This window comes from Pristiophorus japonicus, chromosome X, assembly GCF_044704955.1.
Source record: "Pristiophorus japonicus isolate sPriJap1 chromosome X, sPriJap1.hap1, whole genome shotgun sequence".
NCBI lineage: Eukaryota > Metazoa > Chordata > Chondrichthyes > Pristiophoridae > Pristiophorus > Pristiophorus japonicus.
The window spans coordinates 33,318,281-33,337,331 of record NC_092010.1 but is presented as its reverse complement, the minus strand read 5'-3'; the positions used below and the strand labels follow the sequence as shown (position 1 = coordinate 33,337,331).

The 19,051-nt window shown below is 47.0% G+C and overlaps 1 protein-coding gene across 5 annotated transcripts in view; it reads left to right on the top strand.

The window, feature by feature from the left end:
- The window catches only part of LOC139240955 (tensin-2-like), a 344,077-nt gene that overhangs the window by 314,478 nt on the left and 10,548 nt on the right, over positions 1–19,051 (top strand). For all 5 annotated transcript variants that reach the window (XM_070869537.1, XM_070869535.1, XM_070869540.1 and 2 more), the window contains exons 21-27: positions 600–686; positions 3,240–3,371; positions 5,103–5,195; positions 6,939–7,016; positions 11,023–11,100; positions 12,709–12,877; positions 18,773–18,841. In XM_070869537.1, the coding sequence (XP_070725638.1) occupies positions 600–686; positions 3,240–3,371; positions 5,103–5,195; positions 6,939–7,016; positions 11,023–11,100; positions 12,709–12,877; positions 18,773–18,841 (706 nt within the window). The remainder of the gene's footprint in view (positions 1–599; positions 687–3,239; positions 3,372–5,102; positions 5,196–6,938; positions 7,017–11,022; positions 11,101–12,708; positions 12,878–18,772; positions 18,842–19,051) is intronic.

Here is a 19,051-nt window from a genome sequence, read left to right as displayed (position 1 = left end):
GGGTGGTAGAAGTTTGGAACACTCTTCCGCAAATGGCAATTGATGCTGGGTCAATGAATTTTAAATCTGTAATGAATCTAGCGGATTGTTGTAAAAACCCATCTGGTTCACTAATGCCCTTTAGGGAAGGAAATCTGCCTCCTTACCCGGTCTGGCCTATATGTGACTCCAGACTGACAGCAATGTGGTTGACTCATAACTGCCCTCTACAGTTCAAGAAGGCGGCTCACCACCACCTTCTCAAGGGCAATTAGGGATGGACAATAAATGCTGCCTTAGCCAGCAATGCCCACATCACAGGAACGAATAAAAAAAATATGGACCAAAGGCAAGTATATGGAGTTAGGTCGTAGATCAGCCATGATCTGATTGAATGGTGGAACATGCTCGAGGGGCCGAACGGCCGCCTCCTGCACCTATGTTCCTATGTCAGGGGCAAGTACATCTTGGCACTTGCGGCGAGTAATGCCGCCTTGCAAATTTTCAAGATGTTTTTTCAGGTTGTCATTTCTCCCACCATCCCTCGAAATGCAAGCAAAATAAAACGCAAGCGAATTTGTTTGAACATTTTGAACATTTGCTGTGCTTGTTCTCTGCAGACGGACATCAGGAAAACCAGATCAGTGCCAAGTTTGTACAGGACACGTCAAAGTTTTGGTATAAACCGAACATCTCCAGAGACCAAGGTGAACTTCGATGTCTGAAGGAAGACCATTGTTTTTTGTGTATTTAGCGGTACAGTTGGCAGTGACTCGCATCCAAGCATTCTCCCGAGCAACTGGCCCAGGGAAAATCCTACAGATTCACTTGTCCCAGTGAAATTGTAGAGTGGGAGGCATGTGGATGAACGCTGAAGGAGCTTACCTAAAATTCTCGTCTCTGCTATTTTAGTGGAGGCTTAAACCCATTTAAAATATATGTGAAACAGAGTTCGCAGGAATCTTTGCACTTACATAAGAAATAGGAGCGGGAGTAGGCCATACGACCCCTCGAGCCTGCTCCGTCCTTCAATAATTTCATGGCTGATCGACCTCAAAACCAGCATAGTGGTTTATATTACTGGGTTAGCAATCTAGAGATCTGAACTAATGATCCGGAGACGTGAGTTCAAATCCCACCACGGCAGCTGTTATGAAACAATTCTACCCACAAAGGCTGGTAGAAGTTTGGAACTCACTTCCGCAAACGGCAATTGATGCTAGATCAATTAATTAAATCTGAGATTGATAGATTTCTGTTAACCAAAGGTATTAAGGAATATGGGCCAAAGGTGGGTATATGGAGTTAGGTCACAGATCAGCCATGATCTTATTGAATGGTGGAACAGGCTCGAGGGGCTGAATGGCCTCCTCCTGTTCCTCTGTTCCTATATTCGCCGTGCCCAGGCGATCCTTTGCAGCCAGGAAGAAAATCGGTTCCTGCGGCTTTTTCTGGAGGATTATAGATCGATCACCTGTTGCAGCTCCGCAGAATGTACTCGAGGATAAATACCCGCAATAATAGGAATGTGGAGCTACGGAGATCAACAGAATGCTGGTAGCTTTGCTGGCCATCAGACTCCTTCCTTCTAGTTCTGAAGGGATTGTATCATTGGAGTAGAAATGGGACTTTGTGCCCATTTTATGGGCGTAAAACGGGCACGATAAGGGAACATTTTGGTGATCCATGTCCTGTGGCCCAAGGATGCCTGAAAAACGTCCAAACTTATGTTGGGTGGGCCCATTTTTCAGATGTCCCTGGAGGCCGCCTAAAACAGGTGTTAGGCCCTTTACGTTAGTAAATGAGGGGCAGCTGCCAGCAAAAGGTAATTTTTTTTTTAAAGAAAAATTATCGAAAAATGTTGCTGTGGAGCCAGGAGGAGCTGGAGCGCTCCCCAGACTCCACAGTACTAGCGATCTACCCCTCCCACTTACTTACCTCAGGGCCACTGCCGGCCAAGCAAGCAGGCTAACATTTCTCTATTTAAAATGCTTGAGCTGCCTGTGGAAAGGAGACCGAATAGTGTAAATTTGGCTCGAGGTCTAATCTCGGACCTACCAGTTCGGCACTGAAAATGGGCCATACTCAATTTTTACCTCATCGTGCTGAGGAGCTGCAGCTGCGGTCCGTCCATGGCCAAGATCCAAGGCCAAGACTGCTACGATTGGTCATTTCCTTTCCTAGTGCACAGACATCAAAGTGAGCCGTGTGGTAGAATTGCATTTAAATAAAGTTCTGAATATGAACATGGCATTGGCAAACACAGCACAGGACACCGTGTGCTTTCTGCCATTGCTGATGTGAGTGAATGATCCCATGTGTGGATCACGAGATCCTGGGCTGCTTCTTCTGGCGAACATTTTGGGATTTTGTAAGTGCCTGTGTTCGTAAATAGCGGCTGAACGAAATAGTTTCTTCATTGGATTCTAAACAGACTTCAGCAGAAGCTTCCTGTTGTTGTGACACTCGGGTCCTTTTTCAAAAATAGCCTGATGGGAACCGACTGTTCAGTGTGTGTCGATATAGAGAAGGGAACAAGCCATTCTGGACACAGTGCCATAGACAACAACACAAAATCATGTAGTTCCTTAACATTTTATAGCCAGACGATACACTGGGGTTGCAAGGGGTTGGGGGTTCCAAAACCTGTAGAAAGCTCCCTGATGGACAATTTGTCTCTCACCTGTAACCTCCAGCCCCTCTCCACCACAGCCTTCCTTGGCCCTCTCAATTTTATGATTACCACCATGGTCATTGCTCCTTTGAAAGGAAGCAGATGAAATGGTGGGGGAGTCATTTTTGTTTTAGCCACTTGGGCGGCCATCTGGCAAAGCGGCCCGTTAGAAAAGTCACCCGATTTCCCTTCCGTTGATTTCAACACAAATGAAAACCAGGCGGGTTCGGCAGCGATCCACTCCGATCCGATCTGATATGAATCACTCCACTCTGCTCTGCTCCGATCCGCGCTGATCCGCATCACTCCAATCCACTCCGCTCCATTCTGATCGGCTCCAATACGCTCCAATCCGCCCAAGCGATGAAGACGAAAATGACTCCCCTGTGTTTCGAAACACCTTCATCAACGGTCTTGCCTTGAGGGAGTGGTGGTGGGGAGATTTGTGACTGTTATCCACTTTCCTGGTCTTATCAGATCACTCTCTGTAGGCCTATCACAGCTGATGCCGTTAATGTAGAAATCTAAATCACATTATTAAAAAAAGAAAGCTAACATCTAATGATCTGATCTCTTCCATTTTCAGCTATTGCCCTTCTGAAAGACCGAGAGCCTGGCTCATTTCTTATTCGAGACAGCAATTCTTTTCAGGGGGCGTATGGCCTTGCCCTCAAGGTGGTGACTCCTCCAGCCAACTTCAGCTCCCATAGCAGTAAAGGTATGTTTCAGATATCGTCCTCTGTCTGGGTTAGGTTGTTGAGACTTTGGGTGTATTTATACTGCAGCTACTGTCCCAGTCTGAAGCCGCGAGCTTTTGTTTTTATTCGTGCATGGGATGTGGGCGTCGCTGGCAAGGCCAGCATTTATTGCCCATCCCTAATTACCCTTGAGAAGATGGTGGTGAGCCGCCTTCTTAAACTGCTGTAGTCCGTGAGGTGAAGGTCTTATTTCGTAGCGGTTTGGTACAATTGAGTTGGTTCCTCGACCATTTCAGAGGGCAGTTAAGAGTCAACACATTGCTGTGGGTCTGGAGTCACATATCAACCAGACTGGGTAAGGGCAGCAGATTTCCTTCTCTTAAGGACATTAGTGAACCAGATGGGATTTGAGCTGCGATATTGGTTCCACTGCCACTGTCACTCCTTTACACTGCCAGGCTCTTGTTCCAATCCTCTCACCCCGTGTGTGTGAACTTATAGGCTAGTGTGGAACTCCCCTCCCAGCGAATCAAGAGTTTTGTGGGTGGGCAGGGGACGGTTGCACTCTCAGTACATTTAAATCGTTTGAATGCGACTCCCAAATCATTTCTCCTTGTGTGGTGCGGGCCACCATCGTACAGCCTGGCACTCCGTTTTGGGTGCCGGGCTGCAGCCCCTGGTCACACGCTGCCCTGGTGGCCCAGTGGAGGCCATGCAGAGTGCGCAGCGACCCTCCCCTTTAACCAAAGCGCCACTGGACCTGCCCCAAGAGGAAGTGCGAGCGGCGGTGAGGTCAATTCCGTGGTCGAGGCGGGACTTTTGCGCCGGGCGCAGGAAGTACCACCCTGAGCAGGTTAGTGCCCCAGGGCGCAGGACAATTTCTCCCCCACAGTGTTTAGTTGTTTTAATGAAGAATAAATCAGTGGCTGCTTGAAGGGGTGATACACTTTAATTGGCACCCTTGGCATTAGCATTGCTGATAGTACAGTCCTGCCACCAACAACCTGCAAATGGTGACTTCAGGGCACTTTCCTTTCACCTCCGAGGTCTGGGTTAAAATCTAGGCCAGACTGACGGGTTGAAAGGGTCTTGCGGGAAATGAGTTTATTTGGGGAAGTCTCAATCCGACTCCTGGGACGAACCCTCACAGCACAAAATAGGTCCTAATTTGGCACTAATTGGCTCTTTTTTAATTTGTTCCTGGGATGTGGGCATCGTTGGCAAGGCCGGCATTTATTGCCCATCCCCCTAATTGCCCCTTGAGAAGGTGGTGGTGAGCCGCCTTCTTGAACCGCTGCAGTCCGTGTGGTGAAGGTGCTCCCACAGTGCTGTTAGGGAGGGAGTTCCAGGATTGTGACCCAGTGATGAAGGAACAGCCGATATATTTCCAAGTCAGGATGGTGTGTGACTTGGAGGGGAACGTGGAGGTGGTGGTGTTCCCATGCCCCTGCTGCCCTTGTCTAAAGAAATGAGAAGTGGAAGTGTCACGTTGCTCGCCTGGTGTGGGGACTTGTCTGAATTTGGAATTAAAACCTATCGCGAGACAGAGTAGAGAGATCATTGCTCTGCCCAGCCCCGCTCTGACCCAGTTCTGCTCCGGATTTTGTATGATTAGTAACTGGAATATAAAATGCGTCTCAGTTTGGTGATGAGCACCTCGGGGTTTGAGCTAGATGGACCGAGTGGCCTCCTTGGTCTGTACTGGTCTTTGTGGCGCGATGATGTCTTCACTCTCCAAATTGTTTTCGCAGGGGATCCCAACGAGTTACTTGTCAGGCATTTCCTCATCGAAACTGGTTCTAAAGGTGTGAAGATCAAAGGCTGCCAGAATGAACCGCACTTTGGTACGTTTATCCCTCAATATGCTGAGCGCTTAATGCTATGCCGGATTACCAACCTCGGAGTGTTGAATCCATTCACTGTCCACTGATTCAATGTCCAGGACCAATCAAAATGGCCAACGCAGTCTGCCCGGCCCCATCACTGGACTGGACTGTGTGCCATTAAAATAACAAATGTATTATTTATTTAAACAAACCATAATAGCTCACTGGGTAAAACACCACCTGGTGGAACAAAGCCACACCAACCAGAAGGGGCCCCAGGTTTGAGCAGCCAGGGTTTCAACTCCCGAGATCTCTGCACTCCTCTAATTCTGGCCTCTTGCACATCCTGATTATAATCTCTCCACCATTGGTGGCCGTGCCTTCAGCTGCCGAGGCCCCAAGCTCTGGAATTCCCTCCCTAAACCTCTCTGCCTCTTTCCTCCTTTAAGACGCTCCTTAAAACCTACCTCTTTGACCAAGTTTTTGGTCAGCTGTCCTAATGTGTCAAATTGTGTTTGCTAACGCTCCTGTGAAGCGCCTTGGGACGTTTTGTTACGTAAAGACGCGATATAAATACAAGTTGTTGTTGTCGTTGATCACGAACCAGTGCTCCTGCTGGGCATTGTGCACACATGGACGCCAGGCTTGGCTCAAAAGAGAGCAACGGGCTTCCTCCTGTGTCTTGGCCAATATTCCTCCCTCAACCAACACCACCAGAAACACATTAACCGACCATTCAACTCACTGCTGTTCGTGGGAGGGAGCTGGAACAAAATGGCTGCCACATTTGCCGACATAACCAGTCACTATATTTGAAAATTAATTCATTATGTGTTATATAGTATTTATTGACACCACAGAAACAGACCATTCAGCCCAACAGGTCCATGCCGGTGTTTATGCTCCACACGAGCCTCATCCCAACCCCCTAGTGTCAGCTGTGGCTCAGTTGGTAGCACTCTTTCCTGAGTCAGAAGGTTGTGGGTTCAAGTCCCACTCCAGACACTTAAGCACATAAATCTAGGCTGATACTCCAGTGCAATGCTGAGGGAGCGCTGCACTGTCGGAGGATCAGTGCTGAGGGAGTGCCACACTGTCAGAGATGCCGTCTTTCGGATGAGACGTTAAACCGGGGCCCTGTCTGCTCTCTCAGGTGGATGTAAAAGATCCCATGGCACTATTTTGAAGAAGAGCAGGGGAGTCAGCCCCGGTGTCCTGGGCCAATATTTATCCCTCAATCAACATAACAAAAACAGATTATCTGGTCATTATCACATTGCTGTTTGTGGGAGCTTGCTGTACGCAATTGGCTGCCGTGTTTCCCACATTACAACAGTGACTACACTCCAAAAGTACTTCATTGGCTGTAAAGCACTTTGAGACGTCTGGTGGTCATGAAAGGTGCTATAGAAATGCAAGTCTTTTTTTTTCTTCATCTCACCCTATCAGCATAACCCTCTATTCCTTTCTCCCTCATGCACTTATCTAGATTCTCCTTAAATACATCGATACTATTCGCCCAACCACTCCCTGTGGCAGCGTGTTGCACATTCTCACCACTCTCTGGGTAAAGACGTTTCTCCTGAATTCCCCATTGGATTTCTTGGTGACTATCTTATATTGATGGCCTCTAGTTCTGGGATCTTTTGATGATGTGAGGTGGTATATAAATGCAGGTTTTTATTTAATGAGCCTTCAGCTACTTTAGAAGAATGGTTGCTTGGTGTTGAAAGCTAACCTTGGTGTTTGTATCTGACACAGGAAGCCTGTCCGCCCTGGTGTATCAGCACTCCATCACACCCATCTCCCTGCCCTACAAGCTGAAGATTCCAGACAAAGGTACCAAATACCCCAAACCAATATTATTATTATTATTTGTAGTTTTACAGCAACACCTTACATTTAAGTGGTTAAGCCAGATCATTGGGTCAGGAGTAGTGGAGTGTCTCTCTCTGATGCTTCCTTCACATTGGTGAGTCAGGCATTGAGTCGTTCTATGTTCCACGGTTTGTGCGGACGTGGTTCAGGGTTGGCCCATAAGCTTTGCGGAAGATTGAAGCCAGGGATCTTCCACGTTGGGTCTTTCATGAGGTGTCTGTGACTTCTCGTGAACTCCATTCTGCTTTCTGAGCATCATCAGCGTTGATGTCGCATTGTTGTTCATTACTTAACACACTAGCCTTCTGGTAAAATAGCGTTGGGGGAAGGGGCGGGAAATCAAGTGTTTTGAAAACACTTGTGGCCCAACACCAGGTGCCAGCAATGCTCCAGAGCCATGAGTTAGTGGTCACACCTGCCACTCTGACCTCTCAACTATAGGCGCACAAGTGACGCAGGGAACTAAAAAAAATCATTAAATCCCCTTTTATAGAGGCCTAAACCAGAAAGGGCGTGGCGGGGGGGGATCAGGGTCTGATCAGTACAAAAGAAAAGGGTTATCTCCAGTGGATTTTGCTTTTCGTGTCAGCTGTATCTCAGTGGGGTAGCACTCTTACCTCTGAGTCAGAAGGTTGTGGGTTCAAGTCCCACTCCTGGAACTTGAGCACATAAATCTAGGCTGACAGTGCAGTGCAGTGCAGTGCTGAGGGAGTGCTGCACTGTCAGAGGTGCCATCTTTTGGATGAGACGTTAAACCGAGGCCCCGTCTGCTCTCTCAGGTGGATGTAAAAGATCCCATGGCACTATTTTGAAGAAAAGCAGTGGAGTTATCCCCGGTGTTCTGGCCGATATTTATCCCTCAATCAACAGAACAAAAAACAGATTATCTGGTCATTATCACATTGCTGTTTGTGGGAGCTTGCTGTGCGCAAGTTGAGCTGCCGCGTTTCCCACATTACAACAGTGACTACACTCCAAAAGTACTTCATTGGTTGCAAAGCTCGTTGGGACGTCCTGAGGTTGTGAAAGGGGCTTCATAAATGTAAGTCTTTCTTTTAAATTGTACTTCCTGTAGCTGAGTGTCTGAAACATCCATCACTGAGGGAACAATGAGGTGCATTGAGGTGGGAACTGGCCTTTCACCTCCATGGCCTGAATTCAACACCAACACCAGCCGATTAGAAGCAAGATACTTCAGTCTCCTGGCTGTGAGGGGTCCTACTTGAAATGAGTTTGGCCCGTCTCCATTGGGCTCCTAGTGAGCATGGATTCTACAGCACAAGACCGACTGAGATTTTACACTGTTGGCAACCTCAGTCAGTCACAGCAGGGCGGCTGCTGTGGGAAATGGGAAAATGGCGCACTGTCGCAGTAAGAGGGCGCTCTTCTCGGGTTGGGGCAGAGTAGGGGGAGCTTTTCCTCTGAATCTGGCTGAGGAATGCTCGATGCTGACACAGAGTGCCTGAAATGGGAAGTGTTGTCCTTCTGGGATGGGGGGATTGTCCTATGAGGCGAGATTGAGTAGACTGAGCCTCTACTCTCTGGAGTTTAGAAAAATGAGAGGTGATCTCATTGAAATGTACAACATTCTTACAGGGCTTGACAGGGTAGATGCAGGGAGGATGTTCCCCCGGGCTGGGAAGTCTAGAACCAGGGGTCACAGTCTCAGAATAAGGGGTCAGCCATTTAGGACTGAGATGAGAAATTTCTTCACTCAGAGGGTGGTGAATCTTTGGAATTCTCCACCTCAGAGGGTGGTGGAGGCTGAGTCATTGAGTATATTCAAGATAGAGGTCGATAGATTTTTGGACTCTAGGGGAATCAAGGGATATGGGGATCGTGCAGGAAAGTGGAGTTGAGATCGAAGATCAGCCATGATCTTATTGAATGGTGGAGCAGGCCCGAGGTGCCGAATGGCTGACTCCTGCCCCTAATTCTTATGTTCACAGTGCCAATCTTTGCTAGCCTTGATGAGCATAAAGAATAAGAACGACTTCAACAAGGAAAAAATTCAGGACTGGTTTTCTGTGGACTGAGAATGGTATATTGGAAGATTTAATGCTGGAAGCAGGATTGTGGTTTGATCTGTGATGTGTTTATCTGGCCTCGTACTGTAAACTCTTGTACTGCTTTCATTTTTAATGAAGTAAAAACCCTTACCAGCAGAGCCGAACTATAAATAATCTGCGATCACTTATTCCTTAAAACATTTGCCGGAATAACAATATTTAACTTATTTAATCTCTAGCTCTGACGATTTGCCTCCTGTTGACACAGGGGCGGAGATTATGTGCTGATTAGTGGCACACATGCTCCCCCTGCTGGATGGCACTCGCCATGGTTTGTGACCTGTGTATTATTCAGCTTTCTCCCCTCCTCTCCTGAAGACGCTGACTCTCCCTGGGATACTGTTCCATGTACGATCTGGGTGCACCTACTTTAGTTGGAGCGAAAATATTTGTACAATTGTGAAGTCTCTGTTTCCTCACAGTCCCGTCGCACAATCATGGCACCCTCGGCAATAAACAGACACAAACTCGATTCAATAGTTCTCAAAACTGACCCCATCAAAATGCTCTCAGCTTCTCACACCCCTCCTAACTAAGCATACTGCTGCTGGTAAATCTGGAAAAACTGGTCTCTGCCCTTTATAACTCAAATTCAGTTTGTTTATTTTCAAAGAATTCTTAGCCATATTACAAATTTGCATTTCAACGTGACAAATTTGCACAAAAACATTGATTTTGTGACAGCAAGCACTGCCCTTCACTCCCCTCCCTCCTTCCCCAGTTGGGCCGAATAGCCTGTTTCTGTGTGGTAAATACTATGTAAAACTAGCTGATGACCGTAGAGCGCACTTTGCTTGGAATTAAAAAACATCTTTTTGTTTCCTTATTTTATATCAGCCGTAGCTCAGTGGGCAGCACACTCGCCTCTGAGTCAGAAGGTTGGGGGTTCAAATCCCACTCCAGAGACTTGAGCACATAAATCTAGGCTGACACTCCCAGTGCAGTGCTGAGGGAATGCTGCACTGTCTGAGGTGCCGTCTTTAGGATGAGACATTAAACCGAGGCCCCGTCTGCTCTCTCAGGTGGACGTAAAAGATCCCATGGCACTATTTCGAAGAAGAGCAGGGGAGTTCTCCCAGTGTCCTGGGGCCAATATTTATCCCTCAATCAACATAACAAAAACAGATTATCTGGGCATTATCATGTTGCTGTGTGTGGAAGCTTGCTTTGTGTAAATTGTCTGCTGTGTTTCCCACATTACAACAGTGACTACCCTCCAAAAGTACTTCATTGGCTGTAAAGCACATTGGGACGTCCGTGGTTGTGAAAAGCGCTGTAGAAATGCACGACTTTATAGTCTTTTTTATTAGATTTTAGCTCACTGATGATGGTTTCCACAGGATTTCCCTGTCTTCTGTATCATGAATGCCACTAATCTTTGATCACATGCTGTCCAGACTCACCCACACCCAGTGAGCCTCCGGCCCATCTTCCCTGAACCCTGTCATTTTCTTTCGGAGTGTCCAGTCACCTTTCCCAAAAGCACAGCCTTGGTGCTGAGGTGACATGTTCATGGCTGCCTGGGGCCTTCCGGTGTTTTGCCCATGAAACCATTCTTCAGGTGTGAGCCTAAACAGCGACAAGCTATGCGACGGTGGGAGGCATCACAGCGGAGGCGACTACAGGCCTCTGCACGCTTTGTTAATTATTGCGATTGATGATCGAACCTGGGCATCTTCCAGGTCTGTATGGCTCAACTCTGGCCACTGAAGCCTTGCCGTCGAATCTCGCAAGTGTCAAATAGAGGGGTGCGAGAAGCTGAAAGCATTGCGCAGTTCAACAAAAATGCAGCTATATGCCTGCCACTGGTTTCTTGTAGTGACTGGAATTTTACAAAGTATCAGGGCTGCTGATGGAGAGCATAACTGACGGCCAGGTGCCTTGCCTTTCTCTTCCAGATCCCATGGATGAAACCCAGGATAGTGTCGTCCCCGGCAACACCAGTACTGCTGCTGAGCTGCTTAAACAGGGAGCAGGTGAGAGCTCCAGCCTCAATGTCACTGTACTCAGTTTTGGTCTCCTTATCTGAGGAAGGATATACTTGCCTTCGTGGCGTTGAAACGAAGGGATGAAAGGGTCGTCCTATGAGGAGAGATTGAGTAGATTGGGCCTATACTCTCTAGAGTTTAGAAGAATGAGAGGTGATCTCATTGAATCATACAAGAGTCTGAAGGGGGTTGACAGGGTAGATGCTGGAAGGATGTTTCCCCCGGGGCTGGGGAGTCTAGAACTAGGGGTCACAGTCTCAGGATAAGGGGTCGGCCATTTAGGTCTGAGATGAGGAGAAATTTCTTCACTCAGAGGGTTGTGAATCTTTGGAATTCTCTACCCCAGAGGGCTGTGGATGCTGAGTCTTTGAGTATATTAAAAGCTGAGATCAATAGATTTTTGCACTCTGGGGGAATCAAAGGATATGGGGATTGGGCGGGAACGTGGAGTTGAGGTTGAAGATCAGCCATGATCTTATTGAATGGTGGAGCAGGCTCGAGGGGCCGTGTGGCCTACTCCTGTTCCTAATTCTTATGTTCTTATGTCACTGTCTCACATCAGCTCGCTGCTGTGCTGTTAGGCTGATTGAAGAATGGGAACGTTGTATTTACACTGGCCCTAAAAGTGGCCTGGATTGGAATCCTTTGAAACAGGGATGGTAGTATTCACACTAATGCTAATATAACAGGGGAGATGAGGAGAATTTTTTTTTACGCAGGGAGTTGTTATGATCTGGAATGCACTGTTTGAAAAGGTGGTGGAAGCAGATTCAATCGTAACTGTAATGTATTTGCTTCATGGGTTCTTTGCTTAAGAATCCATAGCAACACATTGCTATTAAGAACCAGTTGGTTTATTAACAAAGGTTTAACAATCACACTACACATTACCAGTTCATCCACCAGGCTCACAACCACCTGCCCCATCATGGATGACCCAGATCCAATTGACAGGGGTTTTATTGAGTCTTGTGAACATCATGTGTCTAAGCCACTCACAACTCAACAGCTCTACAACTATTTTAAGTAGAACAATAAATCAAGTGCCCCCTGAGTAAAGGAGGACACTAAAACCGACAAACTTAAACAAATTAAACTTTAGACAGTAAACTTGAATCAAATTAAAATTTGGTTGCCGGGATTGGTGATGCACTCCAGTCCCTCCGGCGCTCACCTCTCGGCAACAAACCTGTGAGCATCCTCACTGGTGCATACATTACAATAACTTTCAAAAGGGAACTGGATTTATACTTAGAAAAATAAAAAAATTGCAGGGCTATGGGGAAAGAGCAGGGGAGTGGGACTAATTGGATAGCTCTCTCAAAGAGCCAGCACAGGCACGATGGGCCGAATGGCCTCCTTCTGCAATGCTGTATCATTTGTTAGATGGAAGAAGTTAGCTTCCATTAATAGATAGATGATTGAATCGTAGTGACGGTATATACTGAGGGCATAGCCATTAATGCCTGGTAAGAGCATTGCTAGAACAAGCTTTCCTGCTACTGTTCAATGATTCCATCACTCTTATGAAAGCTGGACTTTGAGCTGGGCTATTTCGCTGTGCAGTATGATCCAATCTTTCTTTCTGGTTTTCAGCTTGCAACGTGCTGTATATCAACTCGGTGGAGACAGAATCCCTGACTGGCCCACAAGCAGTCGCCAGAGCAACCATGCAGACTTTTGCTATGAAGCCTCGGCCTCCTGCCACCATGGTACACTTCAAGGTTTCGGTTCAGGGCATCACCTTAACTGACAGCCAACGAAAGTAAGCCCAAATCAGTTTTACTGTAAGCTGTCACAAAATCCTGCTGTGCAGCGCATAACGCAACTTGTGGGGCCCATGCCTCTTTTATTTTATTAATTGGAGAAACCAGGGTGAAGGCCCAGAAACAGTTGGTGAGGGGACACTAAAGATTGGGTTTTCAAAGTCTGCCTATTGAAGGAGGAAGGGAAGACTGAGGTGAGGAATTCACAGTCTTGAGGAGCTGGGAGAGTGATGATGGGCTTTGATTTCCAAACCATGAGGACACAAGGGAGCAGGAAATGTCTGCGGACAGTTTATTTGCAGTGCAGTTGCTCAAACGGGCTCACGCTCGATCAAAACTTCCTGGATTGAAGCAATGCAGACTGATCCAACTTCCCATGTTGGAGGACTGGTGGCTGCACATTCATTGTAAATGATTAATCATTTTTTTTGTGCAAGAATAGTAAATTATGTACAGAATATCCAGGTTGAATATAACATCAATTCTTAGTTTAAACCATCCGTATCACATCATAGGATATACAGCACAGAAACATACCATTCGGCCCAACCAGACCATGCCGGTGTTTATGCTCCACCCGAGCCTCTTCCCATCTTTCCTCATCAAAATCTATCAGCATAACCCTCTATTCCCTTCTCCCTCATATACTTATCCAGCCTCCCCTTAAATACATGGATACTATTCGCTTCAACCCCTCCCTGTGGCAGCGAGTTCCACATTCTCACCGCTCGCTGGGTAAAGAAGTTTCTTCTGAATTCCCTATTGGATTTCTTGGTGACGATCTTATATTGATGGCCTCTAGTTATGCTCTTCCCCACAAGTGGAAACATTCTCTCTGTATCCACTCTATCAAAACCTTTCATAATGTTAAAGACCTCAATTAGGTCACCCATCAGCCGCCTTTTTTCAAGAGAAACGAGACCCAGCCTGTTCATCCTTTCATGATAGGTATACCCTCGCATTTCTGGTATTATTTTTGTAAATCTTCTCTGCACCCTCTGCAGTGCCTCTATATCCTTTTCACAATATGGTGACCAGAACTGTATGCAGTACTCCAAGTGTGGACTAACCAAGGTTCGATACAAGTTTAGCATCATTGCACTATTTCATGAGACCACGTGGTGTATTTTCTTGTCAAAACATCCTCTGCGCTTCAAATGATTTTAAAACTTACATGGGAACATTCAGCAGCCACAATGGGGTCAGTGACAGAAAAACGCCTGTGTCGGTGGGAAATATGAACAGCAATTGTAAAGTGCGATTGTGTCAGCCAGTGGCTCAGTGGGTAGCACACGCGTCTCTGAGTCAGAAGGTTGTGGGTTCAAGTCCCACTCCAGGGGCTTGAGCACATAAATCTAGGCTGACACTCCAGTGCAGTGCTGAGGGAGTGCTGCACTGTCAGAAGGGCCGTCTTTCAGATGAGATGTTAAACCGAGGCCCTGTCTGCTCTCATGGCACTATTTCAAATTGACTGCCACGTTTCCCACATTACAACAGTGACTACACTCCAGAAGTACTTCATTGGCTGTAAAGCGCTTTGGAATGTCTGGCACCAGGCTGCATATACAGAGAGAAATTAGCTGTATGTGTTGAAGTTTGTAAGACAGTGTTGGAATCCCGTTGGCTTGTATAAATTATGAGGCTGTCATGAAGTCAAAATCCCCCTTCAAATATTTCCCAGCCTCCTGCCTAGTGTCTACTCTGTATGATATATATTCTTGCCTCGGGGAGGGGGGTTTCCCAATGGGCTGCCGTAACTTCTGAAGAATATCGGCAGTAAATCCCGACACCGGAGTTACAGCAGCTGATCGGAAGAACTGCACCCCTGGGAAATTCCTGCTGTCTGCGTCTAGCGTTTCCCAGTTTTTCCTCAAGTAATGTTTCTGTAATAATGTCACCGTGAAGGTAATACTCTCCTGCTCCATGATCTCGTGTCGTTTCTGTGCCCTGACCTCACCGCTCCTGCTGTACCTGCCCACGCTCCAATCACTGACCTGGGTTATAGTGATGTTCAAATGGTGATCGGGACCCAGGAGAGGCGAGGGCCGGGGAGCAGCACGGCCCAGCCCACACTGCGATATGTGTGCGCACTAAGTCCGTACTGCAGAGCTGGTCTCCAGTCGTCTTGGTTAATCCTTGCCACTGGACCAAGACCGAGCTCTGTCAAGCCCGTGTGGTGGCTGGTGTGCAACGGTCACCCCACGTTAAAAAAATCCGCACACAGGCATCTTCCACCCTTCAGGATGTAGTTCGGGACCTGGAATATTAGGTCCTTCATTGAACTCATCCCTTTTTGGCGTGGAAGCAAGTCATCCTCATTTCGAGGGACTGCCTATGATGATGATGAATACTCTCTCCTGAATGCCACAGTTTGGGGATTTAGAATTATCCAAACTTGTGATGAAAAACAGAGTTCTCATTTTTTTCAACTTAAGTTTTTTACAGAAGTGGCATTGAAGATGAGTTTAAGGCACGAGTGTAAGGTTCAGGTTTAAAGGGCAGCAGTTGATGATATCTCAATCCTTGTCCAGGGGATTAATCTTCAATTCCTGGAGACTCCAGGGCAATTCCTGGAGGGTTGGCCACCTCTCGTCCCTCTCTCCAATCTAAATTCATCAAACATCCCCCTCCAGGCCAAATAGGTAAAACGAAAAATCTCAAAACATGGCAACACTTGAAAATTTCATTTGAGGGATGAAGACTGGAGATGACTTCACATAACTTTCAAATCAATAGTCATCTTTGATGGGATGTGGGCGTCGCTGGCAAGGCCAGCATTTATTGCCCATCCCTAATTGCCCTTAACTGAGTGGCCATTTCAGAGGGCAGTTAAGAGCCAACCACATTGCTGTGGGTCTGGAGTCACATATAGGCACAGACCGGGTAAGGATGGCAGATTTCCTTCCCTAAAGGACATGAGTGACCCAGATGGGTTTTTACAACAATCCAGTAGTTTCATGGTCACCATTACTGATATTAGCTTTTTAATTCCAGATTTATTTAATTAACTGAATTTAAAGTCCCCAATTGTCATGGTGGGATTTGAACTTATGTCTCCAAATCATTAGTTCAGGCCTCTGAATTACTAGTCCAGTAATATAACCACTGTGCTATAATTCCCATGTAAAAGATCCCATGCCACCATTTCGAAGAAGAGAGAGAAAGCAGGAAAGGGGTACTGAGGTGAATGATCAGCCATGATCTTATTGAATGGTGGTGCAGGCTCGAAGGGCCGAATGGCCTGTTCCTGCACCTATTTTCTATGTTTCTATGTTTAAGAGCAGGGGAGTTATCCCCAGTGTCCTGGCCAATATTTATCCCTCAATCAACATCACTAAAACAGATTATCTGGCCATTATCACATTGCTGTTTGTGGGAGCTTGCTGTGCGTAAAATGGCTGCCGCGTTTCCTACATTACAACAGTGACTGCACTTCAAAAAAAAGTACTTAATTAGCTGTAAAGCACTTTGGGCCATCCTGAGGTTGTGACAGACGCTATATAAATACAAGCTGTTTCATCATAGGCAGTCCCTCGAAATCGAGGAAGACTTGCTTCCACTCTAAAAATGAGTTCTCAGGTGACTGCACAGTCCAATATGGGAATTACAGTCTCTGTCACAGTTGGGACAGACAGTGGTTGAGGGAAAGGGTGGGTGGGGAGTCTGGTCCGCTGCCTGCGCTTGATTTCTGCATGCTCTCGGCGATGAGACTCGAGGAGCTCAGCGCCCTCCCGGATGCACTTCCTCCACTTAGTGCGGTCTTTGGCCAGGGACTCCCAGATGTCGGTGGGGATGTTACATTTTATCAAGGAGGCTTTGAGGGTGTCATTGAAATGTTTCCTCTGCCCACCTGGTGTTCGCTTGCCGTGTAGGAGTTCCGAGTAGAGCGCTTGCTTTGGGAGTCTTGTGTCTGGTATGCGAACAATGCGGCCCGCCCAACGGAGCTGGTCGAGTGTGGTCAATGCTTCAATGCTGGGGATGTTGGCCTGATCGAGGATGCTAACGTTGGTGTGTCTGTCCTCCCAGGGGATTTGCAGGATCTTGCGGAGATCTTGGTGGTAGTTCTCCAGTGATTTGAGGTGTCTACTGTATATGGTCCATGTCTCTGAGCCATACAGGAGGGCTCTGATTAGGCCACAACTGGAGTATTGCGTCCAGTTCTGCTCACCACACTTTAGGAAGAATGTGAAGGTCCTTGAGCGGGTGCAGAGGAGATTTGCCAGAATGGTTCCAGGGATGAGGGATTTTAGCTACAAGGTTAGGTTGGAGAAGCTGGGGTTGTAATCCTTAGAGCAAATGAGGTTATGGGGAGATTTGATAGAGGTGTACAAGATTATTACAGGTTTAGATAAGGTAGACAAAGAAAAGCTGTTCCCATTCACTGATGGTACAAGGACTAGGGAACACAGATTTAAGGTTTAGGGCAAAAGATACAGGGGGGGATATGAGGAAGAACTTTTTTACGCAGTGAGTGGTAATGACCTGGGACTCGCTGCCGATGAGCGTGGTGGAAATGGAGACAATTAATGATTTTAAAAGGAAATTGGACAGGCACTTGAGGGAGGTAAACTTGCAGGGCTACGGGGATAGAGCGGGGCAATGGGACTGAGCGGATTGCTCTAGATAGAGCCAGCATAGACTTGATGGGTCGAATGGCCTAGTTCTTTGGCGTAATGACTCTACAAGTTCTTTCTTTAAAGACCAGGACTGTAAAAGAAATAATTATCTAGTTTTGCTTTACTGCTATGCTTCTCTTCCTTGCTGGAAAATTCTAGAGGAGAGGAAAGAAAATAGTTCAGACAATACCAGACACTGGGGCCAAAATTCAGGGTCTCAAAGAGACCTGTTAATGCCCACTTTACGGCGGCCATTCTTAAAAATCGAATGCCCGCCACTTTGGGGTTAACTGGCCGACCTGACCTAAATTCAGGTCGAGGATTTTTCGGCCTGGACCCCATCCCGCCCGAGTGGTTGCACCGCGAATTTTAATGAATAAAAATACTTACTATCGATATTCAGCAGAATAGATCAACCCCCGCTATGTGGTGCCCCCGGCAGGTTTCTCTGCCGATGCATCCTCTGAAGACTGAGTGCGGCCCAGCAGTATGGCCGTCCTTAAAGGGGAGGGCCCACTACCATGGCCCCAATGCAAAAATATTTGCCGGCTGACTTGCTGATCGGCCGGCAAAATACTGCCCCTGCCCCCTGCCCCCTCTTGGGTGCCAGGCCACTGGGGCCCGGCCGAAACCCTCCCTGGTGGCCCAGTGGCCAAAGATAAAAAAATATTCGAATCTCTCCCCTTTAACAGAGGGGAGAGAGTGTGGTGACGCACACGCACTGTGATGTCACTACGACTCCACTGCTGATTGAGTGGTGGAGTCCCGGTCCCGACCGACCCATTTTCAGCCAGTCAGCCTGGCTTTCAGTCTAAGGACTGCCCCCATTATGATCCCATTTCCTGTGGGACTTTGAAAAAATTTCAAAGTCCTGAAAATGGCTCTACCTACATGGCCAACTTTCTGGCGCACCTGAATTTCAGCCCCACTGTCTCCAACGTGTGGCCCAGAACCATATCTTGTGAGATACACAAACTTCGTGAGATTTGGGAGAAATTTGCTGAGTTGACAAAGTCTGTCAATTTCCAAGGTGAAATTGGTTTGAAAATTGATCCTGAATAATCCAGGAATGTATTTGCTAAAAAGCGATTAGAAACTGAAATTGAAGGACCTTAAACACAGGTCATTGCTGCAATTGGTTGGCCAGTTTTGTTGGCTTTGGTCAATTCATTCTATTTGTATAAAAACTGGACTTCTCAGAAAAGTTTTAAAAGAAATTGAGCAAACCACATAATTCTCTGAACTTCTAAAAATGTTCTTTTGTGTTGTGTTCTGCAGGATTTTTTTCAGACGCCACTACCCGGTCAACACAGTTACATTCTGTAATCTGGATCCACAGGATCGGAGGTAAGTTCACCCATGGTTAGGGCAAGTGCAGTGTTATCACTCAGCTCCCAGTATTTCCACTGCCTCAGAGCCTTTTTGTTACCTCTAGACTTGACTATTCCAACGCTCTCCTGGCTGGCCTCCCATCTTCCATCCTCCATAAACTAGAGCTCATCCAAAACTACTGCCCATCTCCTAACTCGCACCAAGTCCCATTCATCCATCACCCCT